The sequence below is a fragment of the Microcaecilia unicolor genome, chromosome 6 (genome assembly GCF_901765095.1).
Source record: "Microcaecilia unicolor chromosome 6, aMicUni1.1, whole genome shotgun sequence".
Taxonomy (NCBI): domain Eukaryota; kingdom Metazoa; phylum Chordata; class Amphibia; order Gymnophiona; family Siphonopidae; genus Microcaecilia; species Microcaecilia unicolor.
Window position 1 is genome coordinate 149999159 of NC_044036.1, and position 14358 is coordinate 150013516.

At 43.0% G+C, this 14358-nt stretch overlaps 1 protein-coding gene across 26 annotated transcripts in view; it reads left to right on the plus strand.

Annotated features, from left to right (window-relative positions):
• The window catches only part of MAGI1 (membrane associated guanylate kinase, WW and PDZ domain containing 1), a 526393-nt gene that overhangs the window by 211720 nt on the left and 300315 nt on the right, over nucleotides 1-14358 (plus strand). For all 26 annotated transcript variants that reach the window (XM_030205202.1, XM_030205208.1, XM_030205204.1 and 23 more), the window contains exon 2: nucleotides 14104-14220. In XM_030205202.1, the coding sequence (XP_030061062.1) occupies nucleotides 14104-14220 (117 nt within the window). The remainder of the gene's footprint in view (nucleotides 1-14103; nucleotides 14221-14358) is intronic.

Sequence of the window (14358 nt, forward strand, 5' to 3'; positions counted from 1 at the left end):
TGACAAAGTTAAGAGGGAATAGGCTTAGGAGTAACCTAAAGAAGTATTATTTCACAGAAAGGGTGGTGGAGGCGTGGAATGGCCTCCCGGTGGAGGTGGTGGAGGTGGTGGAGTCGAGGACTGTTCCAGAATTCAAAAAGGCATGGGATAAGCATGTGGGATCGCTTAGGAACAGGTAGAATTGGGGGTTACAGAGGATGGGCAGACTGGATGGGTCATATGGCCTTTATCTTCCGTCATGTTTCTCTGTTTCTATGTCTCTGTCCTTCAGCACACAAATTTAACACTGGGGCTTAATCATCACAACAACTGTCTCATCTCTTGCCTTTTTAGCCACCACTGAGAATTCTGCAAAAAGATTGTTTTGGATGGCTCTGACTGTCTCTTTAATGCTGAAACCTTTTGTTGTTCTTACCTCAGCTGATACTACTAACAAGTCCCTTGGCCATGGCAACATGAATCTCAAGGAACCCCAGGCAACCTGGCTGGTGTAGGGTTTAATGTGGCAAGAGCACCCTCTTGAGGCGTGCTGTTTTCTGATCATGGGGGTAGGAATAGATTACTTCATACACATGCCATTTGCTCTGTTCCTTCCTATGCTCATTGTCTCCCGCAGTAAGGCCTTTTGAGCATCATGCGCTAGTAAACATGGGTGCCAGTGGCATACCGAGGGTGGGGTGGTGGGGGCAGTCCGTCCCTGGTGCACGCCTCTGGAGGGGTGCAGAGAGCAGCCGTGTGGCTGGCAGCTCCGCTGGTTCCCTGCTCCTTCTACCCCGGAACAGGTTACTTCCTGTTCCGGGGCAGAGGGAGCAGGGAACCAGCAGAACCGACAGCTGCGCGGATGCTCCCAGCAGGTAAGGATACACTGGGGGGGGGGGGGGGGGGTCATGCTGCACCCGGGGGGGGGGGGGGGTGGGCAGTGGCGATCCGCCCCAGGTGGCAGCTGACCAAGGATCGCCACTGACGGGTGCTAGGTCCAGCGCTAATGGCCTCTAGCACCCTCGTTCACTTCTGAGCACCTGGGCCTTAGAGCCAGATGCACAAAACCTAACGAGCCCACAACTTGCATTTTAAACTGGTTCCAGGCAGTTTAAAACGCAAGTAGTTTACCGGGAGCATGCACTAAGGGCATTTTCCCTGCCACGGTAGCAGGCAACGAAAACGGAATGCAAATTATCCAAAGGCTATTATAATGAGCTGCAGTACCGTTGCAGCTCATTATAATGAGATGCACTACCGTTTTTCCGATTCCCTTACCGTAGGAACCCTAATGGGAGGTCTGCACCTCTCGTTAGGGCTCCTGTGAGGGAATCGGAAAGGAAAAGGGCCCAAAAAAAAGGTAAAAAAGAAAACAAAAGCAGCGAGCACACGTGAGGGGCGTCCTTTATGGACGTACTCTGCCTGCACTTGTGAGGGACGTATTTTCGCTGGTCTTTTTTTTTTTTTTTTAGCTTTGCCTTCCCGGCGCTGCTCACCTTCTGTAGCAGCGAGGAGAAGGGAATCGGGGACCTGCGAGTCGATCCGGAGTTCGGGACGTCCCTTTCCATTATGCTCCTCTTCCAGGTCTCTTCAGCCAATCAGAGTGCGTGTAGCTGACACCAGCAAGCTAGATGCGCTTTGATTGACTGAAGAGACCCAAGAAGAGGAGCATAACCGAATGGGACGCCCCGATTCTCCGACTGGCTACCAAGGTAATGGTGAATGCAACGGAGCTACAATGAATAGCTCATTTGCATTCCCTTTCCTTAGTGAATTCCCGTTCCCTACCGATTCGCTATGGAATCGGTAGGGAACGGGAATTACCGACGACTTTAGTGCATCTTCCTCTTAGTCTGGTGCTATTTTCCCTTTTTTATTTGCTTATCCATTTGTTTGCTTTTTGCCAGTTGTTACATTGTTACACCTACTGTTGCTGGCACCAGGAATAGAAAGTAGGAGGTTGTACAAACAACTTTACAAAACACCTCTGTGAGTTTTCTGAGCTGTCTCAGTGGCATGTGGCTACTTGAATAAAGGGGTGTAACCTTCTGTTCTCACACCAGAGTTTCTAGACATTGTTTTCCCTTTCAGTGAAAGGTAGACATGATTTTCCCCAGGAAAGAACTCATTGACTGTCCATTTGTGACACTGAAGTTCATGTGCTTTGAAAATGAACACTTTTGAAAGCCATTAATAGGTCCTGCTGAGATGGAAAGGGTAGCTAAAAGTTTTATTAGATGTTAAGTGCTGTGTAAACTGAAAATGGGAACCTCTTTTTGTTATACCTCACTTTTGTGTTAAACTTAAAATGTTTTCATTTGAATCCACAAGCAGAAAAGAAAGGACAGCTTTAAAATCATGAAAGATGGGGCACAGTAGTCAATTTTTGTTTTTCCTAGTGGGCCACTTTTTTGGAAACATAGCTTTGATATTTTACTGTACCTTCAATATACTTTGGACTTCATGAAGAAGAAAACAATTATATGAATGTCAAGAAGTAATTTTTTTTCTACTAAATACCCACAGCAGGACATGTTGCTTTTGATCGCTTAAAAATATAAGCTTTTAAAAATGCTAACAGGGATGATAAAATAAAAGCAATGCAATGACATGACAACAGCTCAACATCCAGGAACATTTGTTCCACTTGTTTGTCAGTGATATGATGAGACAGTTAATGGAACAAGTGTACAAGTTTAATGGCCCAAGTTATATATACATATATGGGTTTTATTTATTTATTTATTGGGATTTATTTACCACCTTTATGAAGATTCACCCAAGGCAGTGTACAGCAGGTACAGTTTAGTATTAAACTTACAATTTTGTTAACAGCATAAGAGTAGTGAAAATGACCAAATATAAATACAATAAATGAGGTAAATTTGAAAACAGCAAATTGAAACCTTATAATAAGACTACCACGAAAAGTATTTTTAAAAAATATACACATTTAACAGCACTGAAATTCAGATAACTGAGATATAATATTATGTCAGCATAGTACTAATGAAGCATCTAATCCTAGGTTGGCGGCCACCCTGGGCGGATTGCCGCTGCGCATCCCCCCCCCCCCAGGTACAGTGGCGTCCATCCCCCCAGGGTGCAGCATGACACATAACCCCCGCGCAATGCCACTCCGCTCCCTGGCGCATCACCCCCCCCCCCCGGCGCAATGACACCCCCCTCCCTGGTGCATCAAGCCCCCCCCCCCCCCCGAGTGCAGAGAGCAGCCGCGCGCCTGCCGGCTCCACTGGCTCCCTCTGCCCCGGAACAAGAAGTAACCTGTTCTGAGGCAGAGGGAGCATGGAACCAGCGGAGCCAACAGGCGTGCATGGCTGCTCTCTGCACCCTCCAGCAGCGTGCACCCGGGGCGGACCGCCCCCACCGCCCCGCCCTTGCTACGCCACTGCATAGATATGATGCTAATGATTTTCTACAAAACAGCTTACCATGTAGCCGAGAGGCCAAGTGCAGATATATAGATGGGGACAAGATGGGTAGTATAATGTTAATTGGGATAAACAGATGGGTGGTTAAACTCAAGGGAACTGGTCTAAATTACAGTGTGTTCACCAAGTTAGTCCAGGTGCAGAGCGGTATGTAATCAGTCACCCTATGTATTAAAGGCTTGGGAGAAGAGCCAGGCTTTCATCTGCTTTCCGAAGTAGAGGTAGTCTCGAGTTAGAAGTAGCCCCTCTGGGAGTAAATTCCAGAGCATGGGGGCTACTCCTGAGAAGACTGTCTGGTGGGGTATCACATCCTATAATTTCTTTTGTTGACAGTACAGATAATGATTATTGCACAGATCTATGTAATTATATGGCCATAAAAGTAAGCAGAAAAGAAAGGGGGGATGGGATTTGATATACTGCCTTTCCGTGGTTACAATCAAAGCAGTTTACTTATTATATTATATTCAGGTACTTATTTTGTACCAGGGGCAATGGAGGGTTAAGTGACTTGCCCAGAGTCACAAGGAGCTGCAGTGGGAATTGAACCCAGTTCCCTTGGTTCTCAGACCACTGCACTAATCATTAGGCGGCTACTCCACTCAAACGGGACCATTTAAAATTACTATATAGTCCAGAGTTTCTCAACCCTGCCCTTGGGAACCTTGGTTTTCAAGATATCTACAATGAAGGGAATGGGAAATGGGACTTGATATACTGCCTTTCTGTACTATTTTGCAACTACATTCAAAGCGGTTTATATATACACAGGTACTTATTTTGTACCAGGGGCAATGGAGGGTTAAGTGACTTGCCCACAGTCACAAGGAGCTGCAGTGGGAATCAAACCCAGTTCCCCAGGATCAAAGTCCATTGCACTAACCACTAGGCTACTCCTCCACTCCATTCATGAGATTCATGAGATATAATTGTGTTCTGTAGAGGCAGTGCATTCAGTTATATCTCATGCATTTTCATTGGGGAAATCCTGAAATCCCAACTGGGTTGTGGCCCTCGAGGTCCAAGGTTGCCCACCCCCATGTTATAGAATATTAGCACACAGCAATTGTGTTGCACCAAAACTAATTTTTTATTCACAGTGAAAAGTGAGTATTGCAATAGAAATTCAGATAGTTCTCTGATAGCTATGAGCTTACATCTTTATTTATTTATTTGTAGTTGCTAGTAGGCATAAGAACATAAAAGTAGCCATACTGGGTCAGACCAGTGGTCCATCTAGCCCAGTATCCTGTTTTCCAAACCGTGGCCAAGCCAGGTCACAAGTACCCGACATAGACCCAAATTGTGGCAACACTCCATGCTACAAATCCCAGGGCAAGCACTTGCTTCCCATGTCTGCCTCAATAGCAGACTGTGGACTTCCAGAGCTTAACTATTCGTTGAGTGAAAATATATTTCCTCGTATTTGTTTTAAAAGTATTTCCATGTAACTTCCTCAAGTGTCCCCTAGTCTTTATACTTTTGGAACGAATAAAAAAATCAATTTACTTCTACTCTTCTCTATACCACTCAGGATTTTGTATACCTCAATCATATTTCCCCTCAGTCGTCTCTTTTCCAAGCTGAAGAGCTCCAACCTCTTTAGCCTTTCCTCATATGGGAGGAGTTCCATCCCCTTTATCATTTTGGTCGATCTTCTTTGAACGTTTTCTAATTCTGCTATCTTTTTTGAGATACGGTGACCAGAACTGAACGCAATACTCAAGGTGCGTACATGGAGCGATACAAAGGCATTATAGTATTTTCAGTCTTATTCACCATCCCTTTCCTAATAATTCCTAGCATCCTGTTTGCTTTTTTGGCTGCCACCGCACACTGAGCAGAAGATTTCAGCGTATTATCTACAATGACACCCAGCGTAATGATTGAAAGGGCACATAATGGACAAGGAGCTCACTCGAGTAGTCAAGGGCAGATAAAAATTTGCTTTTCCAGATGGTCTCTAGGACACACCTTTCTCCTCGGGGATCAGTGGTTGGAATGAGAGGGTGAGGCCTTAATGTGGACCAGAATATAATGCTAGAAGAAACAAGGCAGGTCTTGATGAGGCATCTGGTTCTTGACTTTTGAATTGCCTGACCACTGCACTTCTTCCTGTGGTCCCTGAATCTCTTCTATGTACTTCTGGCCTGTTGATATCTGTGCCCATTTATATTGGGTTGGAGACCAAAAGGCAGACTGGATGCTAGGCACATGGAAATGTACTCCAAGCTCACCTGAAACTCACATGAAAACTCATGCTACTGAAGGGGATCCACTGTAAAAAAAAATATGAACAGTGATACATAATGTAGGATCGTTATCACAGATAATAAATTATCTGCGTCCAAAATTCCCAAACAAAACTATCTGCACACAGACGGCTCAGCACTCGGTCTAGGGAGCGGGAACCTTGGATTAGAGCCTATACAGTTCTTCCGAGAGAAAGAAATGCGACTAGAAAAGCAAACTGAATATATATATATTAGATTTATTATGGTATCAGGTAAGAAAATATCGCTAAGGTATACAAAATAGAACTCTGCAAAGCTTTGGCTGAATACAAAATCACTGGCTGATAAAAATTACACCCATACGTCACACTACTAAACACTAATTCTTATTGGTTACCAGATAAAATTACACCCATACGTCACACTACTAAACACTAATTCTTATTGGTTACCAGATAAAATTACACCACTGATCAGTCACACTATGTTACGAGGTAGTACAGTTCATTAGCAGCTTCTCCTGATCACAAGTATGACGGCACCAGCCTTCTGCTCAGGTAAATACCACTAACGAGCCCCCGACTATTAGGAAATGAATCACCGTGTTTCTCACCAGGCGGACCTCAGGGTCGTCTCTCTCGGGAGCTGGCACAGGACACCTCACAGACCCAAGCTGATATAGCAGCGAGTCTTAGAGCTGGAAGGGAACTCTGCAGCAGATAAGGAGGTCACAGGTCACGCAGGGCAGGTACAGCTGAACCACGATACTTTCCTCCAGATACACAGTTCATCAGTTGGTGGACCTTATTAGGTCTCACTGGTCTTATTTTCACCTCCACCTTCTTCCAAGGCTTCTTAGTTCCTGCTCTCCCCGTACCTCTTGGTCCGGTGGCTGCAGGAACCAATCTGGATCTCGGTTCACTGCATGGCAAGAACAGTCCGTTGTTCTTGACCTTCAAGTTGTTACATTTTGGTATGCATTTTCTGTTTCTCACCCGCCTTGCTGGAGCCAGCCTCTCAGGGAGATAAGGGGGCCTGGTTTGCCCACAGCATGTCCTTGGTGTTGAGCTTCTGCTGTAATTTTCCACAAGCTGCAAAGCTGTTTCTTGCTGACACAGAGATGTGTGGGTCAGAGTTTACAGCCTCCATTTTGCTGTCATAGGATTATACAGGCCAAGGCCCGCAAGGTGAGACACACAGGGAAATGCTCCTACAATAAGAACATAAAGAGTAGCCATACTGTGTCAGACCAATGGTCCATCTAGCCCAGTATCCTGTTTTTTTAAACAGTGGCCAAGGCAGGTCACAACAAGTACCTGGCAGAAACCCAATTAGCAGCAACATTCCATGCTACCAATCCCGTGGCAAGCAATTGCTTCCTATGTCTGTCTCAGTAGCAGACTATGGACTTTTCCTCCATAAATATTTGGCCAAACCTTTTATAAACCCAGATAAGCTAACCGCTGTTACCACATCCTCCGGCAAAGAATTCCAGAGCTTAACCATTCGTTCAGTGAAAAAAATATTTCCTTCTATTTGTTTAAAAAGTATTTCCATGTAACTTCCTCAAATGTCCCCCAGTCTTTGTACTTTTGGAACGAGTACTCTTTCTACACCACTCAAGGATTTGTAGACCTCAATCATATCTCCCCTCATCCATCTCTTTTCCAACTGAAGAGCCTTAACCTCTTTAGCCTTTCCTCATACAAGAAGAGTTTAATCCCCTTTATCATTTTGGTCGATCTTCTTTGAACCTTTTCTAATTCCGCTATGTCTTTTTTGAGATACAGCAACCAGTACTGAACACAGTACTTGAGGTGCGGTCGCACTATGGAGCGATACAAAGGCATTGTAGCATTTTCGGTCTTATTCACCATCCCTTTCCTAATAATTCCTAGCATCCTGTTTTCCTTTTTTGGCTGCCACCGTACACCGAGCAGAAGATTTCAGTGTATTATTATGTACAATGACACCTAGATCTTTTTCTTGAGCGCTGACCCCCAAGTTGATGCCACATTGCTGAAACGGGCCAGAATGCTGACCAGAATAAATCTACATGGACCACAATTAAAATGTATCATAAAGAACAAGGTTAACATCGCAGTGGGGGGTAATTTTTCCTTGCAGTCTGCTAATGTTTCATCAACTTTGAATAATTTTATGTCATCTGCATATTCGCTCAACTCACTAATTCCTTCGTTTTACAGCTCATTTACAAATATGTTAAATGACTGATCCTAGAACAGATCTTCCAGACACTTTTCTATGTTCTTTTCTCCACTGGTGGGAAGAATGTAGTACATTTAAAATTGAAATAAACGGACATTTCAGAGTGGGCATGAAATAACGTAGGGACATGGCTTTTTAAAAATACTTGACAGATATAATGCTGCTGTCTGTCAGTCTTCTCCTACCCCTTTCATCTCCTAGCCTTTTTACTTTTCACCACCCTTTTAATGCAAGGAGAGACAGACTTGTTTATTTAGGCAACATTACCCTTTGCATTTACCACTTACTTTGTTTTGACCTGATGAAGGGAGGGTAGCACAGGCTGTAAGTGCCATGCAGTAAGGACATGTTCAATTTTAGATATCTGTACAGCATACATCTAGTTGTACTATTGGGTGTTGCTGTAACATAGTAACATAGTAGATGACGACAGAGAAAAACCTGCATGGTCCATCCAGTCTGCCCAACAAGATAACTCATATGTGCTACTTTTTGTGTATACCTGACCTTGATTTGTATCTGCCGTTTTCACGGCACAGACCGTAGAAGTCTGCCCAGCACTAACCCCATCTCCCAAACACCAGCCCTGCCCCCCCCCCCCAGCTCTGCCACCCAATCTCCGCTAAGCTTCTGGGGATCCATTCCTTCTGAACAGGATTCCTTTGTTTATCCTACGCATTTTTGAATTCCATTACCGTTTTCATCTCCACTACCTCCCGCGGGAGGGCATTCCAAGCATCCACCACTCTCTCCGTGAAAAATTACTTCCTGACATTTTTCTTGAGTCTGCCCCCTTTCAACCTTATTTCATGTCCTCTAGTTCTACCGCCTTCAGGACATGAAATGTACAGCATACATCTAGTTGTACTATTTGGTGTTGCTGTACTATTAGTAGTTGTAGTAGTAACGCTCAAATTGTTCTTATTAGTTGTACATATACATTTATAAGTATATTCTATTAGTTCACTGGCAGACGATCTGAATTTAAATCACAGATCTGACCTCTGCTCATCAGGCCGGCTAGGACTGGAAGCACCATGAAGATCAAAGCACCAGGTAGTTGAAAACCTGAGCCACTTGCACAACAGTGATTTCTACAGTTTAGATGCATTTTACTGTGGTCTCTTAGGTGTAAGGACTGCCACTGCAGTGACTAAATGATAGAAGGAGGTTGGTCAGTCCTAATCAGGAAAAAAATGTATTTGTGGCTGCAAGAGAAGGTCTGCAGTGCCTTAGCTTAGGACCTTATGTCATAAATTTTCAATGAATTGGAAAAGGGGGAAGTTCACCTAGAGTAAACTCTCCTTTGGGGAAAGGGAAATGGGACTTGATATACTGCCTTTCTGTGGTTTTTGCAACTACATTCAAAGCGGTTTACATATATTCAGGTACTTATTTTGTACATGGGGCAATGGAGGGTTAAGTGACTTGCCCAGAGTCACAAGGAGCTGCAGTGGGAATCAAACTCAGTTCCCCAGGATCAAAGTCCACTTCACTTACTGCTAGGCTACTCCTCCGCTCCAAAGATGAGCTAAGTTTAAAAAACAACAACCGATTACTTTAAATATATATGACAAGCCGTTGAGCCTATTAAAACGGGCAAGAAAGCGGTCGGAGCAACGCCGGGTTCAGCCGAGCCCCCGCCCAGGAAAGCCGCCCCAGGGGATGGTGGCAGAGGAAAGCGCCCGGGTCACAGCAGCGGCAGCAGCAGTTCATCGTACCTGTTGGAGACGGAGTGCGTCTCGGAGCTGCTGGCGGACGATCCCTGCCTGCCCAGTGCTCGCTGGTCAACGTCGGAACTCGGAAGAGATTTGTGACGTGCCGCGCATGGGCAAAACAGCTGTGCTGTTCTGCGCATGTGCAGCACGTCGGTCACTCTTCATTTATATAGTAGGATGTTTAATTAGGGTGTGAAATAATGCATAAAATCCAGGGCTGTGGAAGTGAGTACACCAAAACTTTGACTCTGACTCCTCTATTTTTCTATTCTGACTCCAGCTTCGACTCCTACTGATATTAGGAGAAAATATTTCTTCACCCAACGCGTAATTAAACTCTGGAAGTCGTTGCCGGAGAACGTGGTGAAGGCGGTTAGCTTGGCAGAGTTTAAAAAGGGGTTAGACGGTTTCCTAAAGGACAAGTCCATAAACTGCTACTAAATGGACTTGGGAAAAATCCACAATTCCAGGAATAACATGTATAGAATGTTTGTACGTTTGGGAAGCTCGCCAGGTGCCCTTGGCCTGGATTGGCCGCTGTCGTGGACAGGATGCTGGGCTCGATGGACCCTTGGTCTTTTCCCAGTGTGGCATTACTTATTTTGTGTCCTGGATGTAATGTACTGATAAATATAGCATATTTACTAGTAGTTGAGATCCAGGACAAATTTATATAGAACTTTAAAATGATAAATTTACCATATATTATAATGTAAGTTTTTACGTTGAAGCTGGAGTTGAGGTCGGTACATTTTTACCGATTCCAACTCTTAACTGCTCAGTCCTAATAAAATCAGTCTCCTATTGGACTCAGGAAATAACTAGATATGGGATATAAAAAGTTAGGCTTTCAATTTTCAGAACTGAATTAATTATATATTTTCAACATTTGATTTTCTAGTGAAATATGGTACTTCATGCATTCTTGTTTTTTTTTTTTTTATTATTTTAAAAAACCTTCAATTTCATTGTGCTATGCAGTATATTCAGATGAGATCTTGTAGACTGGTTGTTGGCCAAATGAGGCATACATTCCATTGTGTTCCTCCGTGTGATGAGTAATGCAATCAAATGTGAAATAACAAACCCCTCAAACTCATTTATGACTTGCAGACATGACAAGCTCAAACAAGCTTCTCAGAAAATTGCCAGTAAGGTGTGGTTTAGTGTTTAAAACACAAGAAATATCAGTCATAAGTACATAAGTATTGCCATACTGGGCCAGACTGAAGGTCCATCAAGCACAGCATCCTGTTTCCAACAGTGGCCAATCCAGGTCACAAGTACCTGGAAAGATCCCAAAACAGTACAATACGTTTTATACCTCTTATTCTAGAAATAAGCAGTGGATATTTCCCCAAGTCCATTTTAATAATGGTCTGTGGGCTTTTCCTTTAGGATGCCATTCAAACCTTTTTTTAAACCCCGCTAAGCTAACTGCTTTTACCACATTCTCTGGCAACGAATTCCAGAGTTTAATTACATGTTGTGTGAAGAAATATTTTATACAAATTGTTTTAAATTTACTACTTTGTAGCTTCACTGCGTGCCCCCTAGTCCTAGTATTTTTGGAAAGCGATTCACCTCTACCTGTTCCACTCCACTCGTTATTTTATAGACCGCTATCATATCTTCCGTCATCCGTCTTTTCTCCAAACTGAAGAGCCCTAGCCGCTTTAGCCTCAAGAGAATACGTGCTCAGTTAGTGCTACCTGTTTCTGTTTCAAAGCTTCTATTTATCTAAATTGCATTTTAGCAGGGAGTAATTTCCGGCCTATTACTTAACGACTCTGACACCTATAACCTGATTTCTGCTATAAAGGTTATGGAAGTTCTATAGATACAAAACACTTGAGATGCTGGTTGAATGGAATGCACCTGTAAAAGAAAATTATTAATGATATGACTACTGCTACCAAAATAGAATGCTTTTAAATGCAGTTACTACTTACAGCTCTACCATTAACACTAATTAAGATCAAGTTGACCTTCCTGCTGTCAATTCCCATTTTTATATTTCATTTTCTTTGTACATCTCCTCAAGATCTTTTACTTAGATGAGTAGTTTTGAATAAAAGTAAAACGTGTCTTTACTGATGATTACAACTTAGTAACCCAGTAAATGACAGCAGAAAAAGACCATCTGGTTATTCTATCCACATTACTAAAGATACATTCTTGCTTCCAGATAGTTTGTGTGACCAGCTGCAAGATTTCTTCTGATCCAGGACAGTGTTTTTATCTTCCTTATTTGTACTCCATCTTGGTTATAACAGTATACAAAATCCCCACTTAGTTTCCTTGCGCATTCGCTTTCTCTGTGTCTTAAGACAAGTTCTGTAATAATCTAAATAGCCAATAATATGAGTGTAGCCTAACTCAAAGGCCTGGCCTCCTAAGGTCCTGTCTCTAGACTACCAGACAGACCAGGATACATAAATGCTTGTGTTTCCACTAGGATTACTAATTATTGCAGAACTTGCAGTTGGCCGGAGAAATTCAGCTATTAAGCAGTTCTGCCACCATAGGGGAACAAGTTGTAAGTAGGAGATTTATATACACAGATAAGACAGGAAGAAACCTCTACACAGGTCCAGGAATAAGAGAATAGAGGATAACACACTGACTTCCACGAGGAGATTGTCTTGCGAACAGTTCTTTATTAAGGCACCAACAGAGGACCTGACACGGGGCTGTGTTTCGGCAGGTGTGCCTGCCCGCCTGCTGCAGGGGTCGTATACAGTACTCTCAGAGACTGTAAATATATGTTTAGTGCTTCAGGTAAAATTACTCTTTATGAACCAGTTGAAATAGAGAAATGAGCAAATAATGACATATATCAGAATATATATGTGAAACATGACATCATTCCAATGACAGTCTCACGGGGAAAAGTAGGGAGTGGGTTAGAGTGGGAGGAGAAATGGAAGGGCGATCAGAGGGTGACAAAGCATTATAATTTTGTGGTTTATAATGTGATTTAAAAAAACCCTAGATATTTAAGTCCTGTCTGGTGGGGTTCAAAATATTTTATCATTTTAACTTCAAAGGTTTTACATTCCTGGATGGTTTTGAAATTTCCTTTTATGTTTTCTTTTCTTTTATTTCTGTTTATTAACTTAAAAAGTGCACTAACCTGGCTACCCTACCACTTTACCCATAATTTTGTCTACAATATAGTATCCTATGTTCTCTCTTTCTCGGATATTTGTTTTATCATCTCATGTCCTTAAACTGGTTGTGAGATCATACTTATTGCAAAAGCTAGCACCATGTGTGACCAGAAACAAAAAAAAAATGAGGTTTTAATGAATTGGTTAGATCAAACAAGTTGTAACACAACAGTCTGAACCCCATCTTTTTACGAGAAACACTAAAGAAAATTACAGTAGTTCAAACATGTAACTTTTTCAGACCCATAACATGAAAAATCAGCCATCCAGCGTTTTAGATCCACTACTTAAGTCACCTTTTCCCAGATAAGGTCACACACACTCTCAGAAAGATTTATGTTCGTTTGTTCCACCTTCAAACTGAGCAGCACCATGTTAACAGTTAACTCAGGGGCCCTTTTACTAAACCTTAGCACACGCTAACAGAATTAGTGCGTGTTAAATGTTAAGAAGTCTATTTTATACCTATGAACGTCTTAGGATTTAGCGCATGCTAAGCTTTATTAAAAAACCCCTTGGTGTGTTAACTGTTAGCAGGGGCGTAGGCAGACCTGCCATTTTGGGTGGACCCAGAGTTAACCTGGGTGAGCCCTTCCCACCCCCACCCCTGTACATAAATACAATATAGTGTTTCTAATGACCCTATGTCAGCCTGCTTCTCTCAGAACCCCATCCCCTGGCCCTACCTCAGAGCTGTTGCCCGCCGCAATTCCTATAGGCAACCTGTGCTGGCCCTGCAGGCTTCTCTCTACAGTGTTCCCACCAAAGAAACAAGAAGTGACATCATTGAGGGCAGGACATGATAGAGAGAAGCGGCGCATGATGCCTATAGGAATTGCCACCGGCAGTAACTCTGAGGTAGACCAGGGGAGGGGGGTGTCCACAGAGAGACAGGCAGCTGCCAGGCCATGTGTGGAGAAGAGGGAGAGAGAGTAATGAGGCGTCACCACTGAAGAGTTTTGGAGGCCTCTTGGGCTGCTGACTGGGTGAACCTGAGGCAAGAATGGGTGGGCCTTTGCCCACCCAGGCCCACCCTTAGCTACGCCACTCATGATAATTGCCATATTAAACTTTACTCTTTATTAACTCTCCTACCAGAAGTGCTGAAAATGCCCTTCTAAATTGTTGCAGAATTTTGTACCTAACATGCTTTAACCTTTCAATGTATGTGTTAGTTGCAAAACCTTATCATACATTGGTAAATAAAGGCTTTTATGGTTAAAGCGGCATCATTTTAGAAGACGATTGAAATAAAATGAAAATCACCTGCACTTGTGTGAGAAGCATATATTTTCTAATTAATTTTTTTTCTTTGCAGGAAGCAGACTGAACAAGGACCTGAGGCACTATCTTAATCAGAGATTCCAGAAAGGATCACCAGATCACGAACTGCAGCAGACTATTAGAGACAACCTTTATCGCCATGCTGTGCCTTGTAAGTGCCAAAAAATAATCACCTTTTTTTTTTAACAAATAAACCAAAAAAGACTTGGATTGGTGCCTATAAACAAGAATACTGGCCAGTTGATATTCAGCCCTCGGTGACCCATGATTTATTTTTTTATTTTAGTTG